The sequence below is a fragment of the Pleurodeles waltl genome, chromosome 1_2 (assembly GCF_031143425.1).
Source record: "Pleurodeles waltl isolate 20211129_DDA chromosome 1_2, aPleWal1.hap1.20221129, whole genome shotgun sequence".
In the NCBI taxonomy this organism is placed as follows: Eukaryota; Metazoa; Chordata; class Amphibia; order Caudata; family Salamandridae; genus Pleurodeles; species Pleurodeles waltl.
In genome coordinates this window covers 1,010,268,521-1,010,290,102 of record NC_090437.1, presented here as the reverse complement: position 1 = coordinate 1,010,290,102, position 21,582 = coordinate 1,010,268,521, and the positions used below count along the sequence as shown (strand labels likewise).

Genomic DNA, 21,582 nt, shown 5'->3' with positions numbered 1-21,582 from the left:
TCATTAATCCACCAAACTCTAAATAAGAACCTAACTGAATTTTGAATGCCTAGAAAGAAAACATGTAAAATACCTGAATCAGAGTAGTAGCCTATCGTTTGATTAGAATTAGGAAGAACAAGTGTTGTGTTGCCATATCAAGTTAGCACATTGTAGGTTTCATCAATACTTTAATTCTGGTAAATATTCTGCCTGAAGTAAACAAGAACACAACACGTCGTTTTGGGAGATCGCTTTCCGCCTCCGTTCCTCCCTCAACTGTCACCAGGCTCTCGCACGTCTCCACACCTGAACTCTCAATCGAGAACCCAGGAACGCAGCTAGCATCTCGTGCCTAGCTACAACACAGCACCTAACTGAATTTTGAACGCCTAAGAGGAAAACATGGAAAATATTTGAATCTGCGTAGTAGCCTATCGATTTAGGACATTTGATTAGAATTAGGAAGAACAACTGTTGTGTTGCCATATCAGGTTAGCTCTGATAACTGAAATGAGAAACTTGCAACTTAAGTATACCTATTCCAACGACATGATGCATAGTTAAACAAGCACTGGCAAATCGAAAGGGTCAGCGTTATTTTAGGTGCTTATTTTATGCGTTGTTAAGGATGGAAGAAAGGCAGTAAGTAGAGGAACAGATGGTGCATTTTGCTACAGAAAGCTAGAAGAAACATTTACCTGATACATCACATTTGCAGGCTTAAAACAAGTAGTAAGTTCTGGTTAAGAAGAAAGAGCTACCACCTATTTTTTAAGTGAAAATCAACTGGTTGTGGAAAATTACATAAGCGTTACGTCCTACTTTCCCCTGTACGATAGTGCATAGAACGCATCGAGCGGTGCGGAGACCCTTGGAGTGGTGCAGGTGAGGCTGAGCAGTGAAGTACCGTGCTCCTGGTGGGGTATCATGTAGCTGTTTACTTGTAATCAGCAACTGAACCTGATGCTTCCTGAGCCTATCCTAGTGTACAAATAAAGAGGCTGCTTGTTGTTCGGAGGCAACCAGACTAGTTACGGTGTACAATGGATCTTACAACACTGGCCACAAAACTGAACAAACCCTGGTGTCAAGACTGAACAAGTAACTCATGTGAAAGAAGTTAAAAGAAGAAGAAATGAGAATGATATATCCCACCTGTGTCTTTATAATCAGGCAGCCTCTGTAGCGGTCACAGGAGAGACAGAAAAGACTGAACATATCTAATATGCGTAGAAAGAACCGGCAGCCCTGGGAATAAACCACTGAGAAGTGTTGTTGGGAGCACAAAAAGTAAAGAAGGTGCAGGGAAGGCACCAAAGTGGGAAAGTGCTGGAAGGAGAATCTACAACAGTGCAGCAGAGATGCTTTATTTAATGTTCTGAAGCATGTTGCAGTAGTAAGGAGTGAATTGTAACAGAGTTATTATTGATTTTTTACTGGATGTGCAAAGCAGCGTTGCACTGTTGATGTGGTGAGGAGAATATTTGGGTGCCCTGTGTGTCAATTTTACCAGTGGTGGGGCGCATGGGTAGGTGCTGTTATACTATCTGGGCCAACACTATATTGGAAATGGTGCAGGTTTACATATAATTTATAAGATCACCTGTTGTCACGGGATGAGTTAGTGTTGAAAGTGCCCCTTAGCTACATTTATAACATGTCCTGTTGTTAAGGGATGAGTGACAGTAGAAAGAGATCCACCGAGATGCCCTGCTTTGGGATGAGTAAGGGTTGAAAGACACTCATTGTGTATTTTTTGTGTGATTTTTGAAAGACACCAATTTGTATATTTCCAGAGAGAGGTTGAAAGACACCCCCACTGTATTATTCAAAAGATTTTCAGTTACAGGATGAGTGAGGGTTAAAAGATAACTTTTGCATATCCACAAGGTGTTTAAGGACTGAGTGAAGGTTAAAATACACCGATATCGAAGGTCCTAGGTGGAGATGCAGCTTGCTTGATGCACGTTTGGTCATGCTGATATCATTCGGAGTCTCCCATTCAGTGTTTGTTTTGTGGAATGTTGCAGATGTACAAGGTTAGTCCAAGGGTTGTTGTGTCTTGCTTTCCCTGCGTGTTATGTGTCCCTGCCACCACGTGTATGATGCTGACGATTGCTGTGTCACTTCACGTGCTGGGTGGATTTGTGTGTCAGTTTGGACCAGAGACTAGGCAGTAAAGTACTATGGTCAGAGTGGGTACCCTCTAGATACATCCTTGTAACATGCAACTGAACCTAACTTGACTCTATCCTGACTTGCAAGTAAAGAAGCTACCTGTTTGAATTGTGGAGTCCAGGCTGCGTCCTGCTTACAGGGGTACATACAACACTACGGTACATCAATGTAGGGATGTTTAAGTGCAACTATCCTGCATTATGTGTATACCACTTATGGACAGTAACAGGTTTACCATATGTGAGGTGAAAATTGCCAAGTAGACCTCTTTTAATGCTAGGTTTTGAACACTCATTAAACATCTAAAAGGTAGAGTTCACAACCCCTAAATGTTTGGCTTAGTGCAGACCATGCCAATGAATGCAGAAAAGAAGTTGTGGCAGCAAAATATAAAAATAAATAACTCTCCGGAAGGATGGCTGCACCATATGTTCATACGGATACGTAAGAACAGTGGTGTTTGGAAAATTAATAAAGAACTGCAACATAAAAAAGGTTGGCTGCCCCACAGTTCTTCGAGGCAGTGAGTAAGAAGAGAGCATCCTATGATCACCCAAAATGGCAAGAGCGTATTGCGTATAAAAGAAGGCAGACGTCTAAGGAGAGTCTATTGGTAAAAAAGGATGAGCACATGAGTTGCAGACTTTTATTAAATACTAGAAGGAGTCTCCTTTAATCCACTCTACATAGCTGCCTGCTGTGCTTCAGACATGCACTATATACAAGAGAAATGTGTATACTTTGAGGAAAAATTGTATCTGAGATTTCCAATGGCCTCCCAGAAAGCCTAATAAGTTGGTGAAGACCTAAGGTGTCAGAAGTAAGGGTGGGCATGACTCATAATTTTGTGTAGCATAGTTAAGCAAAATTAAATGAAATTATGCAAAATTACACTAAAGGTATCTCACATTCAAAAAGTGACCCAAACAGTCCACTCAGGTAAAAATTAAACTAAAAAATGTAATTTCGTGTTGCTTGCGTTTAAGACACCTCTTCCAGTTGATATTTGTAGTTTTGCACTCAAAAATTAACCCAAATCCACTTAGGTGAAAAAACTGAAATGGCGATTGCATTAAATAATTACCCGAATGGATACATCCCACATTCACAATTTCTCTCTGAAATTACATAATGTGGGGTAATGCTACAATCTCTGTAATTTTGCATATATTTTGTGATGCAAAATTACTCTAACTATTCTGCGTAATTAAACTTTCATCCAGGCCTAGCTGGGAGCTTCAATTGGAGACAAAGGAAAGCAGTCATTTTGGATTATTCTGCAGCACATGGAATAGCACAGTTCCTCTTTTACCAGTCCTTCGTGTCACTAGGGAACAGCTGTCTCCGACAGACACTCCCACTCCCTTTGGGTCAACGGTCCATGCATTCTCTTTTTGGCTGCTAAAGTGTTAAGGAGGCACACTACTCATAAATGTCTCCATCTACGAGTTCACAATTGTCATGAGCGCAACCATCCCTAAATCCATGTATTTTCATGGGCACATGTGAAATAACAAAAGCTTTTACAATTGCAAATTTAATAACCAGAAAAAAGGTATGTGTTTTACAGAATATTGCTCTGCTCTGAAAGGTGATGCGAGCATTTGGCCTAGCGCTTCATAACTCGTGCCAGTCAAGGAGTAAAACGATATGGTATGAGTGTTCAGCGGGATGAGTGGCCTCTTGATCACCTTCAAAGGCTTGGATCCTGGTAGTGCAGCCTCTCATCTCAATTTAAGGAGTCCCATAAATTTGGATTGTCTGAGCTTCTTTTGGGTATGCTTGGCTGCAAGTGCCCTACACCTTGCAGCTTTCCATGTAGCCCATTCAATTCAACAAGCGCAAGTTGTGCTACTACCCACAGGGCAGTGGAGATGCAGAGGTATGAAGAAAAGAAAATATGGGGGGTAGTGGAAACTCAATGTTTAGTAGAGGTCAGAGGTGCTGAGGAGTGACCTTTCACTCCTGTGCACATCTGCATTTATCCCCTGTAGTGCTGTAAGTGGGCAGGCTCCATCGGGCTCTCCGTGCCTTCCCTTTATGTGTTTGTATGGCCGACCCTGGCACTTCTTGGTAGTTAGCGGGCCCCTCAGTAGTGCAGATGACAGACCTTAACAATGATAACTTAATACCAAGTCTACTAGAAACCCTGGGATTACCAGGCCTGTGTTCACGGCAGAGGTTCAGCAAAATATTGTTTTGTTAAATACATATTATGGTGAATACACTTAAACTATTATGCATAATGCCCAATGGCATTTTATTATTGTGATATAATTAGAGTCACTGTACAGACTCAAGAAAATGTTTCGCACATAACACTAAAGACATATAGAAAAATGCACATTTGCAACTGGTAACATGAAATTGCGTAATAGTGATACCATATATTTGCAGCACTTAAAACGTATGTAACCGGGTGTGCTATAAAAGAAGAAATTATTCCTAAACCACTTTATGTTTCAGTGTTTTTTTTTTTTAGTTTTCAGTGAGTTCATTGATAATTTGATGCTCTCATTATCAGAGGCATCTTTGTTTGGTAGACAAATAGATCAAGCAAGTGTGGGCCCCTTACACGCAGCTGGCTCAAAAGCAGTCGCTCAGACTTATAAATGCCTCCCTGTGCAACTGAGGTTTTATTGCGAATGTTATGCGGTCACTGACAAAAATCTCGCGAAAGAAATGAGTCGTTCGATAGCGCTTACAACTGAAGATTGTTTTGATGGAATCAAACAGAGAAACTGAACTGAAAAAGTGTTTTGCTGTTGACAAATAGGAGAGTTGGGCGAGTGTCATTCACATCACATACCATGCACACCTTATTTGCAGTCTCAAAACAATAGTAGGCACACGTCTGACGTAGGCACACGTCAGTAACATATGGCACTGAGTCACTGTAGGCTAATGGAATTTTTATACTTCCTGATCGGGCAATATTATACACGTGAGAAAGATGTCTAGATTAAACTTCTAAAAATCTAAAATCAATTCTTGACCCCTATGAATCTTTATTTGTTGTTGCTGTGCCCTCTGTCTGTGAGCTGGCCTCCATCACACATTCACATAGAGTGCATTGTAGGGCTATCGCTATTCTTGTTTCTGGAAGAAGGTTGTGTCTGTATGTTGTACATCGAAGGAAGTCATAATTTGTTTGCTGTTATCATGCTTAAAATAGAGAAAATGAAGAATAATATATTATAATAATAATTTAGATGTCCAAATAATTTTGTTAAGTTCACTAAGTTCCCATAGGGTATTATTTTATTGTGCTGCTTCCACTGTTTTCTCCCATGATGTGGGGGGTCATTTAAATATTTGTTATGGTGGTAGGGGAGAGTGAAAACTGCCATTCAACCGCCCATTCTAAACCAGGAGGGAAGTTGAATGGTCAAACCTCCAATGGCAATCAGGCTGATGTTTCATTCTTTCACTGATTCCATAACCCATTTTGTCTATGGCAGCTGCGCTGTACAAAAACAACTCCCCTCCAAATTGTGTGTTCTTACAGTTCATGATCTTTAACACGTCTTTTGTGTTTGCCTTTTTTTAAGGCTTTCAGAAAGAAACACATATACAAAATATTTAGACAAAATACTAGAATTACTAGTGCCAAATAAATGCCAAAAAAGCAATCGACTTGGTACCCTTACTTACATATTTCAAATGCATATATGATTGAGCAACTGTAATTTGGATTGTAAGACATTTGTTGCACTGACCTGTTGGACTTTGTGAACGTTGTTGAACACAGTCATTTCCATATGAAGATATGTGCTGACAGGGCACAAAAATGGTGCTAACAAGGAAAACACATCCTTTTATGCAGTTTTGATTTAAGTTGATGATTATGGTATCAGTCACATGGTGATTTTGCTACTTTCAAGAAAAACATACAGGTTGGGTTCAGGTCCTTGTGGTCACTATTACTAATCCTCCAACAGTGTCTAGTTAACTTCCTCAGACAAGCCATGTTTTTAGGAGGGGACATTTGAAAAGGATCCAGGAAGAATCCTCCATCACTGATGGATTAGTGGTAGAGGGCGGGATTGAGTTGAGACAAGGAGCTGGAAAAGAGCCAGAAATGCAGACTAGATCAGCGTCCTAAGTCCTGCACCAGAGTTTGCGGGATTATCTGATCTGGAGATTCATCAACTTGAGAGTCTCCCCAGCCTTCACCTTCAGGTGGAGAATCCAGGGAAATTGAGGACAGCATGGATTTAAACCTACAGTCTTCGGGTACTGAGGAAATTGATTGCTGTTATTGGGCATGCAGGTAAGCCGGTCAAACAGGTGTAAACTTTTGCGCCTCCAGAATGTGGACAGGCAATATTGGTGGCAGGGTTACCTACTCTTTGTTGCAGTGCACATAGAGAGTCGAGATAAAGTTCCCAGCAAGAGAAAAATGATTGACTGGATGTAGAGAGATGAAGGTATGACAGATGTGTTTGGGAACTGATGTGTGCCTGAAAACTGGCACGTGCCTGCCTACTGAGGTTTTTGCTCAGAGTATCCACTTACTGGCCCCCCATGCACGGAATGGGATCTTGGGACAAGTGCAGAAGTGGGCTACTAATCAGGAGCAGAGACTATCTGAGACAGAGATAGCCACAAATGGAGCTGAGCGCAACCCATGCTGCAAGTTTCTGGCGTCACTAAAGCAAAGTCAGACTGCTCCCCTGGTGTGCACCCACGTAGTGAAGTAGGCCGTACCTTCAAAGACAGGCTAGCTCAGGCCTTCAGTGATGCATTGGCTTGCCACATTCAAAGATGAGGAGCTAGAATCAACCCAACAGCACAAGTAGTTTCCATAACTCATGAAGGTTTGGAAAACGAACCTCAAACTCTAAGTGGATCGTACATTTTCCATGGGTATTTGGACCATGGCTACAGGGTCAGGTTTGAACAAGTTGTCTGGTGCTGGGGAAAATTAGTCATGTCTGCTACTATTCTCACTGGCTGTAACTGTTCAAACCATTTTCACAGGACCTGTGAGGGTGACCTTCCTGTGTGAGAGTCCCTACAGGTGATGCCAGCTGCCCTATTTATTTATTTATGCATATTTATATAGTGCAGACATTACTCAAAGGTGCTAGAGCACTTTACAGTAGAAATATTTTGTTACACGGAAATTCTAGATGGGTTAAAATGACCAAATATCATTGCAGGAGAAGGACTTTAGGTCCGTTTTGAAAGTTGCTAGTGATGTTTTTTTGTGAAGATTTGAAGTTGTCGAGTTCCAAATTCTGGTTGCTCTAGCTGAGAAAGATTGTCCCATGAGATATTCGATTTTAAAGGATGATGGTGCAAGCAGCACTGCTCTGCTATTTTGCGTTGGTCCGGAGTCACCGGATAGCTCGTAAGCCAGGTGGCAGGGAGCGGATGTCTGCAGAACTTTATGGGTGATTCAGGCAGTCTTGTAAACAGTCCTGGCTTCAACTGGCAACCAGCGGAGAGTGACCACCATGGGTGTGATGTGGTCATTCCTTTTGGCCCCGTAGATGAACCATGCTGCCAATAGTAGGATCGACTTCAGGAGAGGGTGATATGGGTTTTTTAGGAGACCAGTCACGAGAAATGTACAATACTCTATTCTGGCGGGCACCATTGTATGAGCAAGAGATTTCAGATCTTGCTCTGGAAAGCAGCAGCAAATTCCCTACAGAAGACATAGTTGATAGCACATGTATTGGGCCATGGTGCTGATCTGAGAATGTAGGTTGAGCCTTTTGTCTAGGATGAACCCTAGAGATTTGGCACTGTCAACAATGTTGGGTTTACTGTTGAAGATGTTAAATGTGTTCAACCAGAATTACGGTGGAAGTGTTGATTTATAAGGGGAGATGAGGAGAAATTCAGTTTTGGAAGGGTTTATTTTAAGGTGATGAGAGGTCATCCAGTCAGGAACAGAGTTTAGGATGATGACGAGATGCAAAATGTTGTATGGTAAGGCGACATTTAGATACACATATGTCATCTGTATACTGAGGATAGAAAGTCATTACCTTCTTAAGGAGGACTCCAAGTGGCTCAATGTATAGGCTGAATAGGCTTGGGACAATGATCGATCCTTGGGGGACTCCTTGTTCAAGCGCAATTGGTGTGTCTTTAGTGCAGTGATCTAGCATTTCTGAGACAAGTGAGGTTAGTGGTGGAGGGTGGCTGTTGCCATTTCTTTTCTAAGATTCTTAAGGCTTTCCCTTCCACTTCCAGGGTCTAGCTGAACCATGAACAATGTACTTCGCACACTGCTGCTTTTTCCTGCTGTGTGCATTTGAAAACTCACACAGGCCGATTTGGGGGAGGCTGCTGCACTTCCTGCTGTGAAGGAGATTACAACATTGACGTTATACACAGCACATATCTGCACAGTAATTCACACATCCTCGGTGCCCTTACCCGACAGAAACAATTAAAGGTCTCCTTATTTATGTTGGATGGGTCAATGTACTGGGCTTTGGAGGCACACACTCCCTTCCACTACACAATTGTTATTGTGTTGTCTCATGGTTGACTGCGCCCAGCTCCTCTTCAGATGAGAGCGTTGACGAAGAGCATTATCGCTGAGGGGCACAGGGTCGCTACAGCCAGGCCACGTTGGCCACAACCTCTTCTTCGCCTTCCTCACTCACTCCCTTTCTACAAAGCTGCATGCATCTTCCATTCACAGGCAGATTCATTGGCCTACCCGAAACCACTCGACTATCCATCCTGCTGGCTGCAGCCTTTTCGTGAAGGGCCGCCTCAGCAGTTACCAGCACTAAGGGCAAGGAGGAGCAGTTTCTCTTTGTAGTAACTGTAGCAGACTGTGCCTGCCTGATCTGAGGTCAGAGGCCCTCACACAGTCCTGATGCAACAATAGGCTCCTCATCAGTCCATCGTGTGGCTGTGTGGCTATGGGGGTAAAAGTAGAGATGTTCGCTGTGGTGGGATGGGGGTTATCCTTACCAAGCCACAGAGCTCATAGAACAGCTTCCATTATGTCGACCATACTGGGACTCAAATCAAAACAATGATTCCTTTATTCAATTTTTAATAACCAAATCATGAAAGGACAAGAACAATGCACTACATACAACAAAAATGACAAAGGTTAAATCTGTACCAGCACATAAACAGGTTAACAACAGTAATGTTCATACGATTAGAGAAAATAACGCAAGTCATCCCACTTCATCGCATCTTGGGAGTCATGGCAACACTAATTGAACAGATTTTGGAGCACTGCTTGGTCCACGTTGGCCTCCGCTCCTACTGGAACTTCTGCATAGATTGCAACAATTGTTGACCGCTGTCTTATAAAAAATAAAATGCATTTGCAGTTGGACAGATGGCTTTAGCATCACACAAAACTATAAATGTGAGATCCACTTTATGATGCCTTCTTTGGAGGACGGCTTATCCCTACTTCATAGGTCAAAAACAATAAACATCTGATATGCTCCTGTAAAAACGCCTTCTGTTCAGCTGAAAACTTAGGGCCAGATGTAGCAAAGCCCGATTTTGCGAATCGGAAATTGTGAGTCGGTGCGACTCGCAATTTCCGATTCGCAAAATCGGATGCAGTACAGTGTCTCAGACACCGACTGCGAGTCGCTATGGGGTCGCAAAGACCCACCTCATTAATATTAATGAGGTGGGTCGCATTTTGCGACCCCATAGCGAGTCCCTGCACTCACAGGGATGGTGGCCTGCTGAAGTCAGCAGACCTCCATGTCTGTGACGGGCTTTTTAAATAAAGCAGTTTTTTTATTTTTTTATTTTGCAGCCCGTTTTCCTTAAAGGAAAACGAGTTGCAAAATAAAAAAAATAACGAAACCATTTGGTTTCGGTTTTTAAGAGTAAAACCCTTTTTGGCAACATTCACAAAGGGGAAGGGGTCCCTTCCCTTTTGTGAATAGGTTACCACCAGTGTGGCACTGGTGGTAACTGCGAATTGCTTTGGGACCGCATTTGCGGTTCCAAAGCAATTTAGCATAGCGATGCGAGTCGCAAATAGGAAGGGAACACCCCTTCCTATTTGCGAGTCGCATTCACAATTTGCGAGTCGGTACCGACTCGCAAATTGTGAATGAACATCGCAAACGGCATTTTGCATGGCGCAAACTGTGATTTTTGCAGTTTGCACCATGCAAAATGTTTGCTACATCTGGCCCTTAATGCCTAACGCAGAAATAAAAAGGGGTCTTTCAGTTGATACTGCTGGTGGAAACAAGGACTGCAGACTCATATGTATTCTGTTGAAAACGTGCTGCTTTTGAATCATGAGGTAGATGGCAAATAGAGGCCGACATTCGATAAAAATTCTGTGGGAAGGATTCAGGCTAATAGGAAGCTGTTTGAATTTGTAGTGGACCGGACACAAGGAAATGCAAAGTAGTTTGGATAAGTGAGTAAATGGTAAGTAATAAGTGGTGGATTATTGATAAACGCCAGCATGTGCCCGTTATGAATAGTGTCCAGTAGCCACTTGTCTAAACCGATTGCTTTGCACAACTGAATGTTCTGCAATATTCTGCTACCCACCGGCATGAAAAAAACATGGGTGCCATCACTTGTGGGAATCAGATTCTCTGGAGACTTGGACAAACAGACAGACCCCACTGTGATCTGTGGATTGACACGGTATTTTCCCTTTACTGAGTTCTTTAAGAATATTCTTTTTGCTTCTCTGACAGATATTTAGAACGGTGTGGAATAGCCTCCTCTAAATGATGCCCAGGGTTTAGGAATGAGAGGGCATCCGTGTTGTAGCGACCACAGTACACAATCGATAATAATATTGTTAAACTTGAGTCAAAGAAATAGAATTCCTGGTTCAGTTTGATATATAAAGAAACCTTTAACAAGGTTTGATGTGGAGCAATATTGGGTTCATCCAAATGAATACTGTGCATAGGTATGCCATCCAATTATCACGCCATGATAACTGCTATGTCTATTAACCATCCGGGAGAGCTGTGAAACGTTTAACAAAATCATTATTAATTGTGTATTCTGCAAATATTGTATTGTTATTGAATATTGGCCCTGATTAAGCTATGCGTGTTGTGAAACACGTGTTGGCCTATGGTGCTTTCTATTTTTCGAAAGATAAAACAGATGTTGTAATTTTTCAATAACTACTTTTTTTGTATCTGTAAGTGGGATTTGAGGGTTTTACCCCACAATACCCTTTGAGGTCACCGTGTCAAACCTTTGATCCCTCTAATTATTATTATTATTTTTTTTAATCAAAGCACGTTCACTTCACTGACTGAAGTTTGACCGATTACAATGAGGTAAACTGCTACTAAACAGACAATGCTTTATTACAATCCAAACATTTTAATACGGTTTACAGCAATATTTCAGTCAACCGGGGACTCACAGTCCAAACAGAGGAAACTTTCCAAGCCTATGAATCATTGAATAATCTAGGCCCTAGGGCTGGTAAAACAATTCCTGCACAAACGAATACATCAGTTAGGTATAAACTTTTCCATACTGCATTTACACGGTCTATGTAACGGCCACATCAGACACGTCAATGTAACACTTGAAAATAGTATTCCTTTAAAGAAAGCATATTCTATTTGTGATATCATTCGAATGAGAAAAAAAAAAAAAAACTCCACCTACCCATGTCCATCCAGCCGGATATTTCCCACAAAATCGTAGAGGTGTCGATTAGGCCCTTCACATTCAATTCTGCCAGAAAGCCTCATTAAACCATCAATGTCCCTTATTTCCGACGTTAGTGGCAGCCCCTGCGAAGGGGTCGGGGAGAAACATTTGGTCAAACATTATTTAAAATTCTATGAATTATTTAAACACGAAAAAAACTAGAGATTACATTTAAACAGCCTGCACAGACAAATGAGCACATGAACAAATCAAGCGGTTTGTTTTATTATATACGTGTTATCCTTAAATGCACGTCCCATGCCCTATCTTTGCATTGTTTTACACTCCAATGACGTAATACTGTTTGCCACACTGTATCACATTGTATTTGTTGGCTCTGGTGCCTCAGTGGACTAGTCCATCCACTGCATGAATCCCTCTTACCACATGGTCATAGTTTCTAATCCCAGGAGTTCAAACAACCTCTCACTCTTCTGAGGTGGATACAATGAGTACCTCTAAACTAACACTACCCATCTGTAAGCCTGCGCCAATGAACCTCCGCGGGGGGTGAACATGAGGCTTACAAATACACAATTCAAGCCAACATGATGTGTCATGTGCACTCCAAACAGACGTCTCTACTACTGAACTGCAGAAGGATACACTTTGTAAATCTGCGTCAGAGACTGCGAACTTCTTGCTCAATACCCGGTTGTGGAGCAGGAAATGCTAATGACTTCCCGTTGCTTTGATAACACCGATTCCTTGCTCTGCGCTTTTCCTGAAGGGCCAGCGGCAGCTGGAGTGCTCTAAAGCACCAGCAGCAAAGTGCACGCAACGTCAGGCGCGTGCAGGCCTCGTGAGCACGAGGGAAGCAGGATGTTGGCTGGGATGCTATTGTCGAACACAGAATGTCTTGTTTCACGCACATTTCTGAATAATGAGCTGCAGCACAAGGGAGAGCCCGGCAGACGGATGTAAGCAAGACCAACACAATGCCTCACATTAATGGCTTCGGGGCTGGGTTTCTGGGTGCTTTCATCGGCACTACCGCGAAATAATGCGAGCTGGATCACGAACTTTAGTGTCGAGGCCGGATTTATAGAAGTCTATAGCCTGAGCACTTAAAATGACAATCGCTATGTTTTGCCGTCAGCGTGACAGCAATGTTTCAAGGCAATTTAGCTCGCATGATTAATCAAATATTTTGTCCTAAACATTAAATAATTAAAGTCCTTTATTACATTGCCCTGCTGTTTCACATCTTAAGTATTATCCAGCATGGAAACAGTAAACACAGCAAAAGGTCAAAGGGAAAATTCATCAAGATGAAGAGCAGGAGGTTCAAGAATAGTCACCAGACTACTAAAGAAATTAAAAATTACTTAAGGTTTTGGAAGGGGCTAGAGAGGCAGAGGGGAGACAGGGCAGGAATATAGGGCGAGACATCAGATATGAGGATACAAAAGGGCCCGCGTTGACTCACTACTAGCAAACAATATGAAAGTAGATGATTTATTAGGCGCTCTGTGCAATAACTACCGTAACAATGACCAAATCATGCAGCAGTAAATTAAGCAGTCGCAGTAATTAAAATAGCAAAGACTGGGAAAACATATAGGTCACCAATGGTAAAACAGGGATTTTGTTTTTTTTAAATCCTCTCTCAGCAGCAGTGAAAAAAGAAACTCCCCTCAGAGCAAAATACAAGTCAAAGATTTCCGCTTTCAAACTTGCAAGAGGGTCCCACTGTGTCGGCATGTGACTTTAATATTTTTTTGTAAACGGTTATGTGCCACTTCTCACCAACTTTTTAACATTTGAAGAGACAGAAAGAGACCAGGCAAAGCTATTTAAAATGTACATCTCAGCCATGGCACTCAAGAGGAATGAACACCCTGCATCAAAAACGACTCCTTGTAGTTTATGGTGAGCCTTAGGGTTGCGGTAGAGTGCCCCATGGCCTTATACTTGAGGAGGCAGTTGGAGCGGTCTTTTACACGTCTGATCAGCGTGTGGAGTGATAGCTGGCAAAAACAGAGTTAATTGCACATAAGTGGACAGCAGAAAAAAGGCCACGTTCAAACCCACGTTGAGTGACAAAGAGGCTCAGTGATGAAAACGCAGGAATTCTCTTTTTTTCTTCTGTACGTTTGTGTATTGCAGAGCACTGAGTGTCTGACGTGCTGAGATCAGAGTCTAAAGTTCTTTTATCCTGCCGTTCCCTTAAAACAGTTGTAAAGGCCAACTGTCAGGATTGAGAGATCTGTGCAGCCACGTACAGCTTGTGTGTTATGTGCATGTCACAACTGAAATACCCCTGTAATTAGTGTTCTTTTCATATAGGTGCATCAAGATAGGAGATACGGTGCTATGTTATCAAATAATGAAAACAGTGTGCTTGAAGCATGGTTCTCTACTGTCGCGAGATTAAAATGTATCTATGCTGGAAAACTTCATAACAAGACTTTACCACCGCAAGGATTATGGAGACCTCCTGGCCTTGCATCACTGGGGTGGGGAGAGGACACGCAGCAGCGATATACGTTGCCATACCCATTCGATGACTGCGTTCAGTTAGAATTATGGAGAGGTTGAAGTTGACAGTTTTGCAGGGTGCTTATTTTATGTGGAGATATAGGAGGAGGTTCACAGTGTGCGCCTAAACAGTGTTGGTCAGCTAAACCCAAGAGGAGTATTTAGTTCCTTGATACATTTAGGGAGAGACAGTTTTGGTGCCTGCAGTACCATACCGGCTGGCTCAGTGTTTAATTTGTGAATAGAAAAGTGCCGGTGCTCAGAGTTCTCCTTTGAAACACGCGGCTGCTGCAGTTAAATGTGAACACGGAATACTGAGGCAGCGTAATCCTGAAGCCATCTCAGGCCTCTTTAATCCATTTACAGCCACTCCCTGCCCCTTCAGCTCACTCTTCTGCGTTCTCCCTTTGTGACGCTTTTTCGTTTTACTCTTCCTCCGTCTTTCCCATATGTGTCTTTTGCTCGCAGCAAATGCTTGAGGCAGAAGACTAAGCCCCGGCCCTCAAAAATAAGTGCCGGTGCTCAGCACCGGAAACAGCACGTACAAATGAAGCACTGGGTTGGCTGCCACTTGGCAGCCACTTAGTGTCGGCCTCCAGTTCTCTCAAGTAGGTTAAAGTGAAGCTTGATGTCCTCTACACGATAGCTGACCTTGTAGTCATTAATGTTGAGAAGTGTAGATGAGTAACTAGTGAACTAGATAAATGAGAGCGAGGGACAATCCCAATGTGACACCATTAATGATAGTGGCCCTTCTGGATAGGAACGAGTCCAGTCCAGCTTGGTTAGGGAGGTTTTTCATAAATGTGGTGAACAAGTTTTGGGCTATACCTCCTTCCGTGGCCTTTGTTACCTCCAAGAGGTTTCCCATGCCACGTTCAACTAAATCCAAAAGCAAGACAGTTCACGGAATAAATTGTGATGACACAGAAGATGTTGAACAAAGTACACTGCTGGAACAACAGAAGTAAAATATTTTATTAAAGTATTGTAGATTTATCGAAAATATTCTGAAACGTGCCCAGAAATAAAAAGGTATCAAATTATTTCAATAATCTCACTTCTCCTCACAAGATGGTCTCCCCCAAGCTTCATACTCAACAAGTACTGATGTCACAGAAGGACTTGATCAAATGATATTGCAGAAATCACACAAAAATATTTGATGGTATAAAATTGACCGACATGTTTAGGAAAGCTTTGGGCAAGTGCTTATCCTTTTTAGTGTGAGCGCCAGTGTTGCACAAAAAGTATCAGAACAGGTTAGTTTAAGTATTTTCCTTCCATAAAAAAAGAACCCTGAAGATTGGTGGAACATGGTTGCATTCAGTGAACCCCTCCGGGGGACAATTAATGTTACTGGATAAAGCTTTTCCCTTTATCGTTTTCTGGCACTCTTCATGACCACATGCCTTTTCAAGAAATTTCAAGCAGGAAATGTTACGTTAAGGAAGGATTGTTATAATTACTCCACAAATTAGTCTTCAGTCATACAAAGCATCGGAAACAGTACCATCCAAAATATCAAGGCAGTGTAGGTCACTTCTCTAAACAGCACTTCTCTAAAAATGTCAACTTTTTATCTTCATAACTAAGATAATAGGCCTAACACTCAGACAGAATTTCTAGGGGACTCCATTGATGCAGATGTACTCACAGCACAAAAGTACTTGACATTGAAAACCCAACCATTTTCAACTTCAAAATTCAAGGTTTATTTGGTTCCCGCACGTGTAAAAACAATGTACGTGTAAAAAAAATAATTAACCCAAGGATGCTCTATGATTACTGCATGTAATGCTAGCGTTTTCTTATTTTTACTATAGCCTTGTTTCTCTTATGGCCTATTATGGAGTGTTAAGTCTAAACTTCAGAAAATATTCAGTTGTTCAATCAATCAAGAATTTGTAAAGCGCATTTCCCACCCGTGAGGGTCTCAAGGCGCTGAGGGGGTGGAGGGTGGGTGAAGAGGAGGGGTGAAGGTGCGGCTACTGCTCGAACAGCCAGGTCTTGAGAAGTTTCCTGAAGGTAAGGAGGTCTTTGGTCTGGCGCAGGTGGGTAGGAAGAGTGTTCCATGTTTTGGCAGCGAGGTGCAAGAATGATCTACCGCCGGTTGTAGTTCTGCAGACGCGTGGGATGGTTGCGAGTGCGAGGTCGGTGGAGCGTAAATGCCGGGTCAGGGTGTAGAAGGAGAGCTGTCTGTTGAAGTATTCTAGTTCCGGTGTTCTGCAGTGCTTTGTGAGCATGGGTGAGGAGTTTGAAGGTGATTCTCTTGTTGACTGGGAGCCAGTGCAGGTTTCTCAGGTGGTCTGTGATGTGGCAGTGGATGTCCTGGATGAGGCGTGTGGAGGTGTTCTGGATGCGTTGCAGCCTCTTCTGGAGTTTGGCCGTGGTTCCTGCGTAGTGGACATTGCTGCAGTCCAGTTTGCTGCTTACGAGGGCTTGGGTGACTGTTCTTCTGGTTTCGGTGGGTATCCATTTGTAGATCTTTCGGAGCATGTGGAGGGTGTTGAAGCAGGAGGAGGAGATGGCCTTGACTTGCTGGGTCATTAGATAATGAGGTTGGGTGTGTGGTCAGTGGGAGTTGGAGCGGCTCCGAGAGTGGCAGGCCACCAGGAGTCATCCCATGTGGAGGGGGTGGAGCTGAAGATGAGGACTTCCATCTTGTCGGAATTGAGTTTGAGGCAGCTGCTCTTCATCCATTACGGCAATGGCCTTTATTCCTTCGGGGAGGTTGGTCTTGGCAGAGTCCTTGGTGAGGGAGAGGATCAGCTGGGTGTCGTCGGCGTATGAGATGAGGTTGAGGTTGTGGGATCGGGCGATGTTAGCGAGCAGGGCCATGTAGACGTGGAAGAGGGTCAGGCTGAGGGACGAACCCTGGGGTACGCTACAGATGATTTTGGTGGCCTCCGAGCGGAATGGGGGGAGGACTCCTCTCTGGGTCTGCTGGTGAGAAAGGAGGTGACCCAGTCCAGGGCTCTTTTACAGATTCCTGCATTGATGAGGCACGAGTGTAGCATGTGGTGGCAGACTGTGTCAAACGCAGCAGAGAGATCCAGGAGGATGAGGGCCGCGGTTTTGCCGCTGCCCAGTATGGTTCTGATGTAGTCTATGGCAGCGATGAGGATGGTTTCGGTACTGTGGTTGCTGCGGAATCCGGATTGGGAAGAGTCCAGGGTGCAGTTCTCCTCGAGGAAGTGGGTTGTCTGTTGACAGCCCTCTCGATGACTTTTGGCAGGAAGGGGAGCAGGGAGATAGGCCGGAAGTTCTTGAGGTCCTTTGGGTCCGCCTTGGGTTTTTTGAAGAGAGCATTGATTTCGGCGTGTTTCCAGCTCTCTGGGAAGGTGGCAGACTCGAAGGAGCTGTTGATGAACTTCTGCAGTTGGGGTGCGATGATGGAGCCTGCTTTGTTGAGGATGTGGTAAGGGCAGGGGTCAGATGGAGAGCCAGAGTGGATGGTGTTCATGATTTTGATGGTGTCGTCGCTGACAGGGGTCCAAGACAGCAGGAGGTTGGTCGAAGGTGAATCTGTGGTGTTGGTGATTGCCAGGTGGGTCTGGGTGCTGAAGCTGTTGTGGATGTCTGCAATCTTGCAGTGGAAGTAGGAGACTAGGGAGTCGTAGAGGTCTTTGGATGGCGAGATGTCATTGGCATTGGAGCTGGGGTTGGAGAGTTCCTTCACGACATTGAAGAGCTCCTTGTGGCTGTGTGCATTGTTGTTGATTCGGTCTTTGAAGGTGGTTCTCTTGGCAGCTCGGATGAGTTTGTGGTGTCTGCAGATGGCGTTTTTGAAGGCTGTGTGGTTGTCCCAAGTCTGATCTTGGTGCCACTTTCTTTTGAGTCTTCGGCAGGTTTGCTTGGATTCTTGGAGGTCGTCGGTAAACCAGAAGGCCTTTCTGTCGGTGTGTCTGTTGGAGGGATTCTTGATTGGGGTGAGAATATTGGCACAGGTGTTGACACATTGCCTTAAGTTGCGGGCAGCTACATCAGTGTCGGTGGTGCAGATGGGTGGGTTCCAGGAGAGGGTTGCGATAAGTTGGTCTTCAGTGACCTTGTTCCAACTGAGGTGGGAGATCCGTTGTGGGTGGTGGTGTGTTGGGGGTTTCTTGAAGAAGAAGTGGATGCAGCGGTGAACTGTCCAGTGGAGTTTGGTGGTGTGGCTGAAGGAGATGTGATTGCTGGTGGAGAAAATAGGGTTGAGTGTGTGTCCTGCGGAGTGGGTGGTGTCATGACAAGCTGTTTGAGGCACAGGTTGGAGAGGTTGTCGAGTAGGGTGGCTGTGTTTTGTGGTCGGTGTTCTCGAGATGGAAGTTTAAGTCCACGAGGAGTATGTAGTCAGTGGATGCAAGAGCGTGCGTGCTGACGATGATGTCGGTTATAGAATGGCTGAACTGCTGTTGTTGTGTTTGACTTCTCCGAACAAAACAGGGGATTCCACAATTCCATATAAGATTGTTCATCTTCCCTGAAAAGAGAGAAACCTAATGTGACTGTCAAATTACCGATTGTGACATAAAGACCTACATCTTGAACACAGATCTGAAATAGCCTTGCAATTAATACCACTGTGCACATGGAGATGCCTTAAGATTATGCACCATTATCGTGCCAAAAGTCATGTCCTATTCTGTGCTCAGATGTATTGAGTATCACTACGTCACTTTGCTAAGCAATAGGAACTCTACCTCACTGACTGGTCAACCCAATTCCCACCTTATCTGGGTACACATGCCACCTACACAGCAAAGTAACGTAACCCGGTCAAGATGCTGAACACCTGGATACCCTGACATCTATGAGTCATTGTAACAGCATCCTTTCTTCCCATTACCTACTATCCCCCCAATACAGTTGGCATGAAGGACAGTGTGGGAACTCAGCCCCTTGTGGCTGCTGTGGTGCTTTCAAATGCCCATCCAATGCTAGATAGGCCACAGCCAGTATGTGGGCCAATGGGGGGGGGTGGGGGGGGAGGAAGGGGGTGGGGGCGGGGGGCAGGAGTCAGGATCAGACGTGTACCCTCCCTCGTTAGGAGGACGTCCCCAGCTGGGCCTCCATGGTCTTCCGGGCCCAGCGTCTCTGGTCCTCCCACCATTTTCTGTAGCGGGTGCTCGGCCAGCAGTAGACCCTCAGGGTCCGCACGTCCTTGGCAATGGTTCACCATAAACCCTTCTGATGGGCGCTGACCTGCATGGGAGACACATAGGAAAACACATTTATGTAGGCTTACCACACGCATGCTGGCATAGGGTACAACCACACTGACATTAGTCCACCATACATTCCATCATCTTTCTACACATTAACATTGACAGCCTATTCCAGTACTCGTATATGCTTGGTAACCCTACATACACACACACACACACACACACACACACACACACATACACACAGCAATCACAGTCACTGCTAGGACACTGTTGATCCACTCACCTGCTCCTCTGGTCGCCCATACAACTTGGCATACAGGGGTAGGACCCTGTCCATCAGCTTGGTCAGCTCCTCCTGGGTTAAGGTTGGGGCCCTCTCCCCTGTTGCTTGTGCCATCTTCGCAACCAGATGCAGGATACAGCAGCACACGCAGTGGAGTTGTGGTCGTGTTGAATGCAGGAGTCAAGTGGCAAAGGAAAATCAAAAAGCTGGTGACGACAGCGGCGCTTCACACCGTCACCATTGGGGGAGTTGTGGTCGTGTTGAATGCAGGAGTCAAGTGGCAAAGGAAAATCAAAAAGGTGGTGACGACAGCAGCGCTTGACACCGTCACCATTGGGGGCGATCATGATTGTCCCCTGTTCCCCATAGACACCAATGTTAACCAATAAGGAACTGCACTGCAGTACAGACCGCATAACTGAATGACGCCGGAGGAGTCATGCCACTTCCATCTGTCTTCTGCTTTTAGGACAGGAGACTACCATTTAAAGTGCAAAATGGGTTAGAGTTCACTCTCCATGAGCTGTCTGTGCTGGCAAATTTGATTGTAAATGTTAGTTACATCAGTTATTCACAGCTATGCATGCCATATGTGATGTCTGGCACTGGTTGAATGCATATGTAGGTTGAATATCACTGTAAACACTCATTGATTGTCACAATGTAAGCTGTATACAACCCTTCCATGATTGGAAGGCTACGTTAGTGCAGTTGTGTGTGTAGACCTCATTCGTAATGTGTTGTTATGGTGACGTGTGTTGGCCCTTCCTAGGTACCGATCCATGTGGAGAATGAGGAATGCACCAGTGTACCGGCCCCCAGTTGACATGGCAACCATGGAGGAAGGACACATATTACTGACCTAGCATCCGAACCGGATGACTATTCGTGAACTGTGTCCCCAATTGAGGCCAGATCTACAGCCAACTCTACGTAATCCCTATGCTATTCCCCCTACTGCGAAGGTACTATCTGTGTTACACTTTGGGCCACTGGGTCACTTAAAGCAACAGTGGGCTTGGCAGCATGTGTGTAACATTTCCACAGCTACATCAAATTTTCCCTCAACTGCTGGCTTGGCCACTGGGAAATCTGCTTTCTGCGCAATTGTTCATATTCCTCATGTGATTCGGGCCATAGATGGCACACATGTTCCCTTCATTCCTCCAAGGGTAAATTAACAAGTGTACAGGAATAAGAAAAATTATCACTCTATTAATGCACAGGTGGTGTGTTTTGCAGAGCAACACATCTCCCAAGTGACTGTAAAATTCCCTGGATCTGTGCATGACTCTTACATTTTGAGGAATAGCAGTATCCCACACCTGATGGGACAAGTACAAAGAGAGAGCGCCTGGCTTGTGGGTGAGTGAGATGTGAGAGTGCAGTAGCTAGCAACCTGCCTTTCCCACTCTTTACCCTCTATACAATGTTGATATGTGCTATGTGTACCCACTCTTTCCAGGTGATTCCGGCTATCCCAACCTGTCATGACCGTTGACACCAGTCAGGTATCCCAGGACAGGAGGTGACAATCGCTACAATGAGGCACATGGCAGGACAAGAAGAGTCATCGAGGGGACCTTCGGCCTACTGAAGGCAAGATTCTGGTGCCTGCATATGTCAGGTGGATCCCTGTGCTACTCCCCAAACAAGGCATGCCAGATCATCGTGGCCTGCTGTATGCTGCACAATTTGGCACTAAGAAGGCATGTACCTCTACGGGAAGAGGAAGAACTACCAGATCCACCGGTGGAAGCTGAGGGGACAGCGATGAAGAAGGGGAGGAGAATGATGTGGACACCAGAACTCACCTCATTCACCTGTACTTCCAAAGAGTTT

The 21,582-nt window shown here is 44.3% G+C and overlaps 1 protein-coding gene across 5 annotated transcripts in view; it reads right to left on the bottom strand.

The window, feature by feature from the left end:
• The window catches only part of ATP8A1 (ATPase phospholipid transporting 8A1), a 944,803-nt gene that overhangs the window by 702,271 nt on the left and 220,950 nt on the right, over positions 1–21,582 (bottom strand). For all 5 annotated transcript variants that reach the window (XR_011194335.1, XM_069201769.1, XM_069201775.1 and 2 more), the window contains exon 9: positions 11,779–11,906. Coding sequence is in view for 4 of the 5 variants with exons in the window: in XM_069201769.1 (XP_069057870.1) it covers positions 11,779–11,906 (128 nt within the window). In the remaining variant the exon portion in view is untranslated. The remainder of the gene's footprint in view (positions 1–11,778; positions 11,907–21,582) is intronic.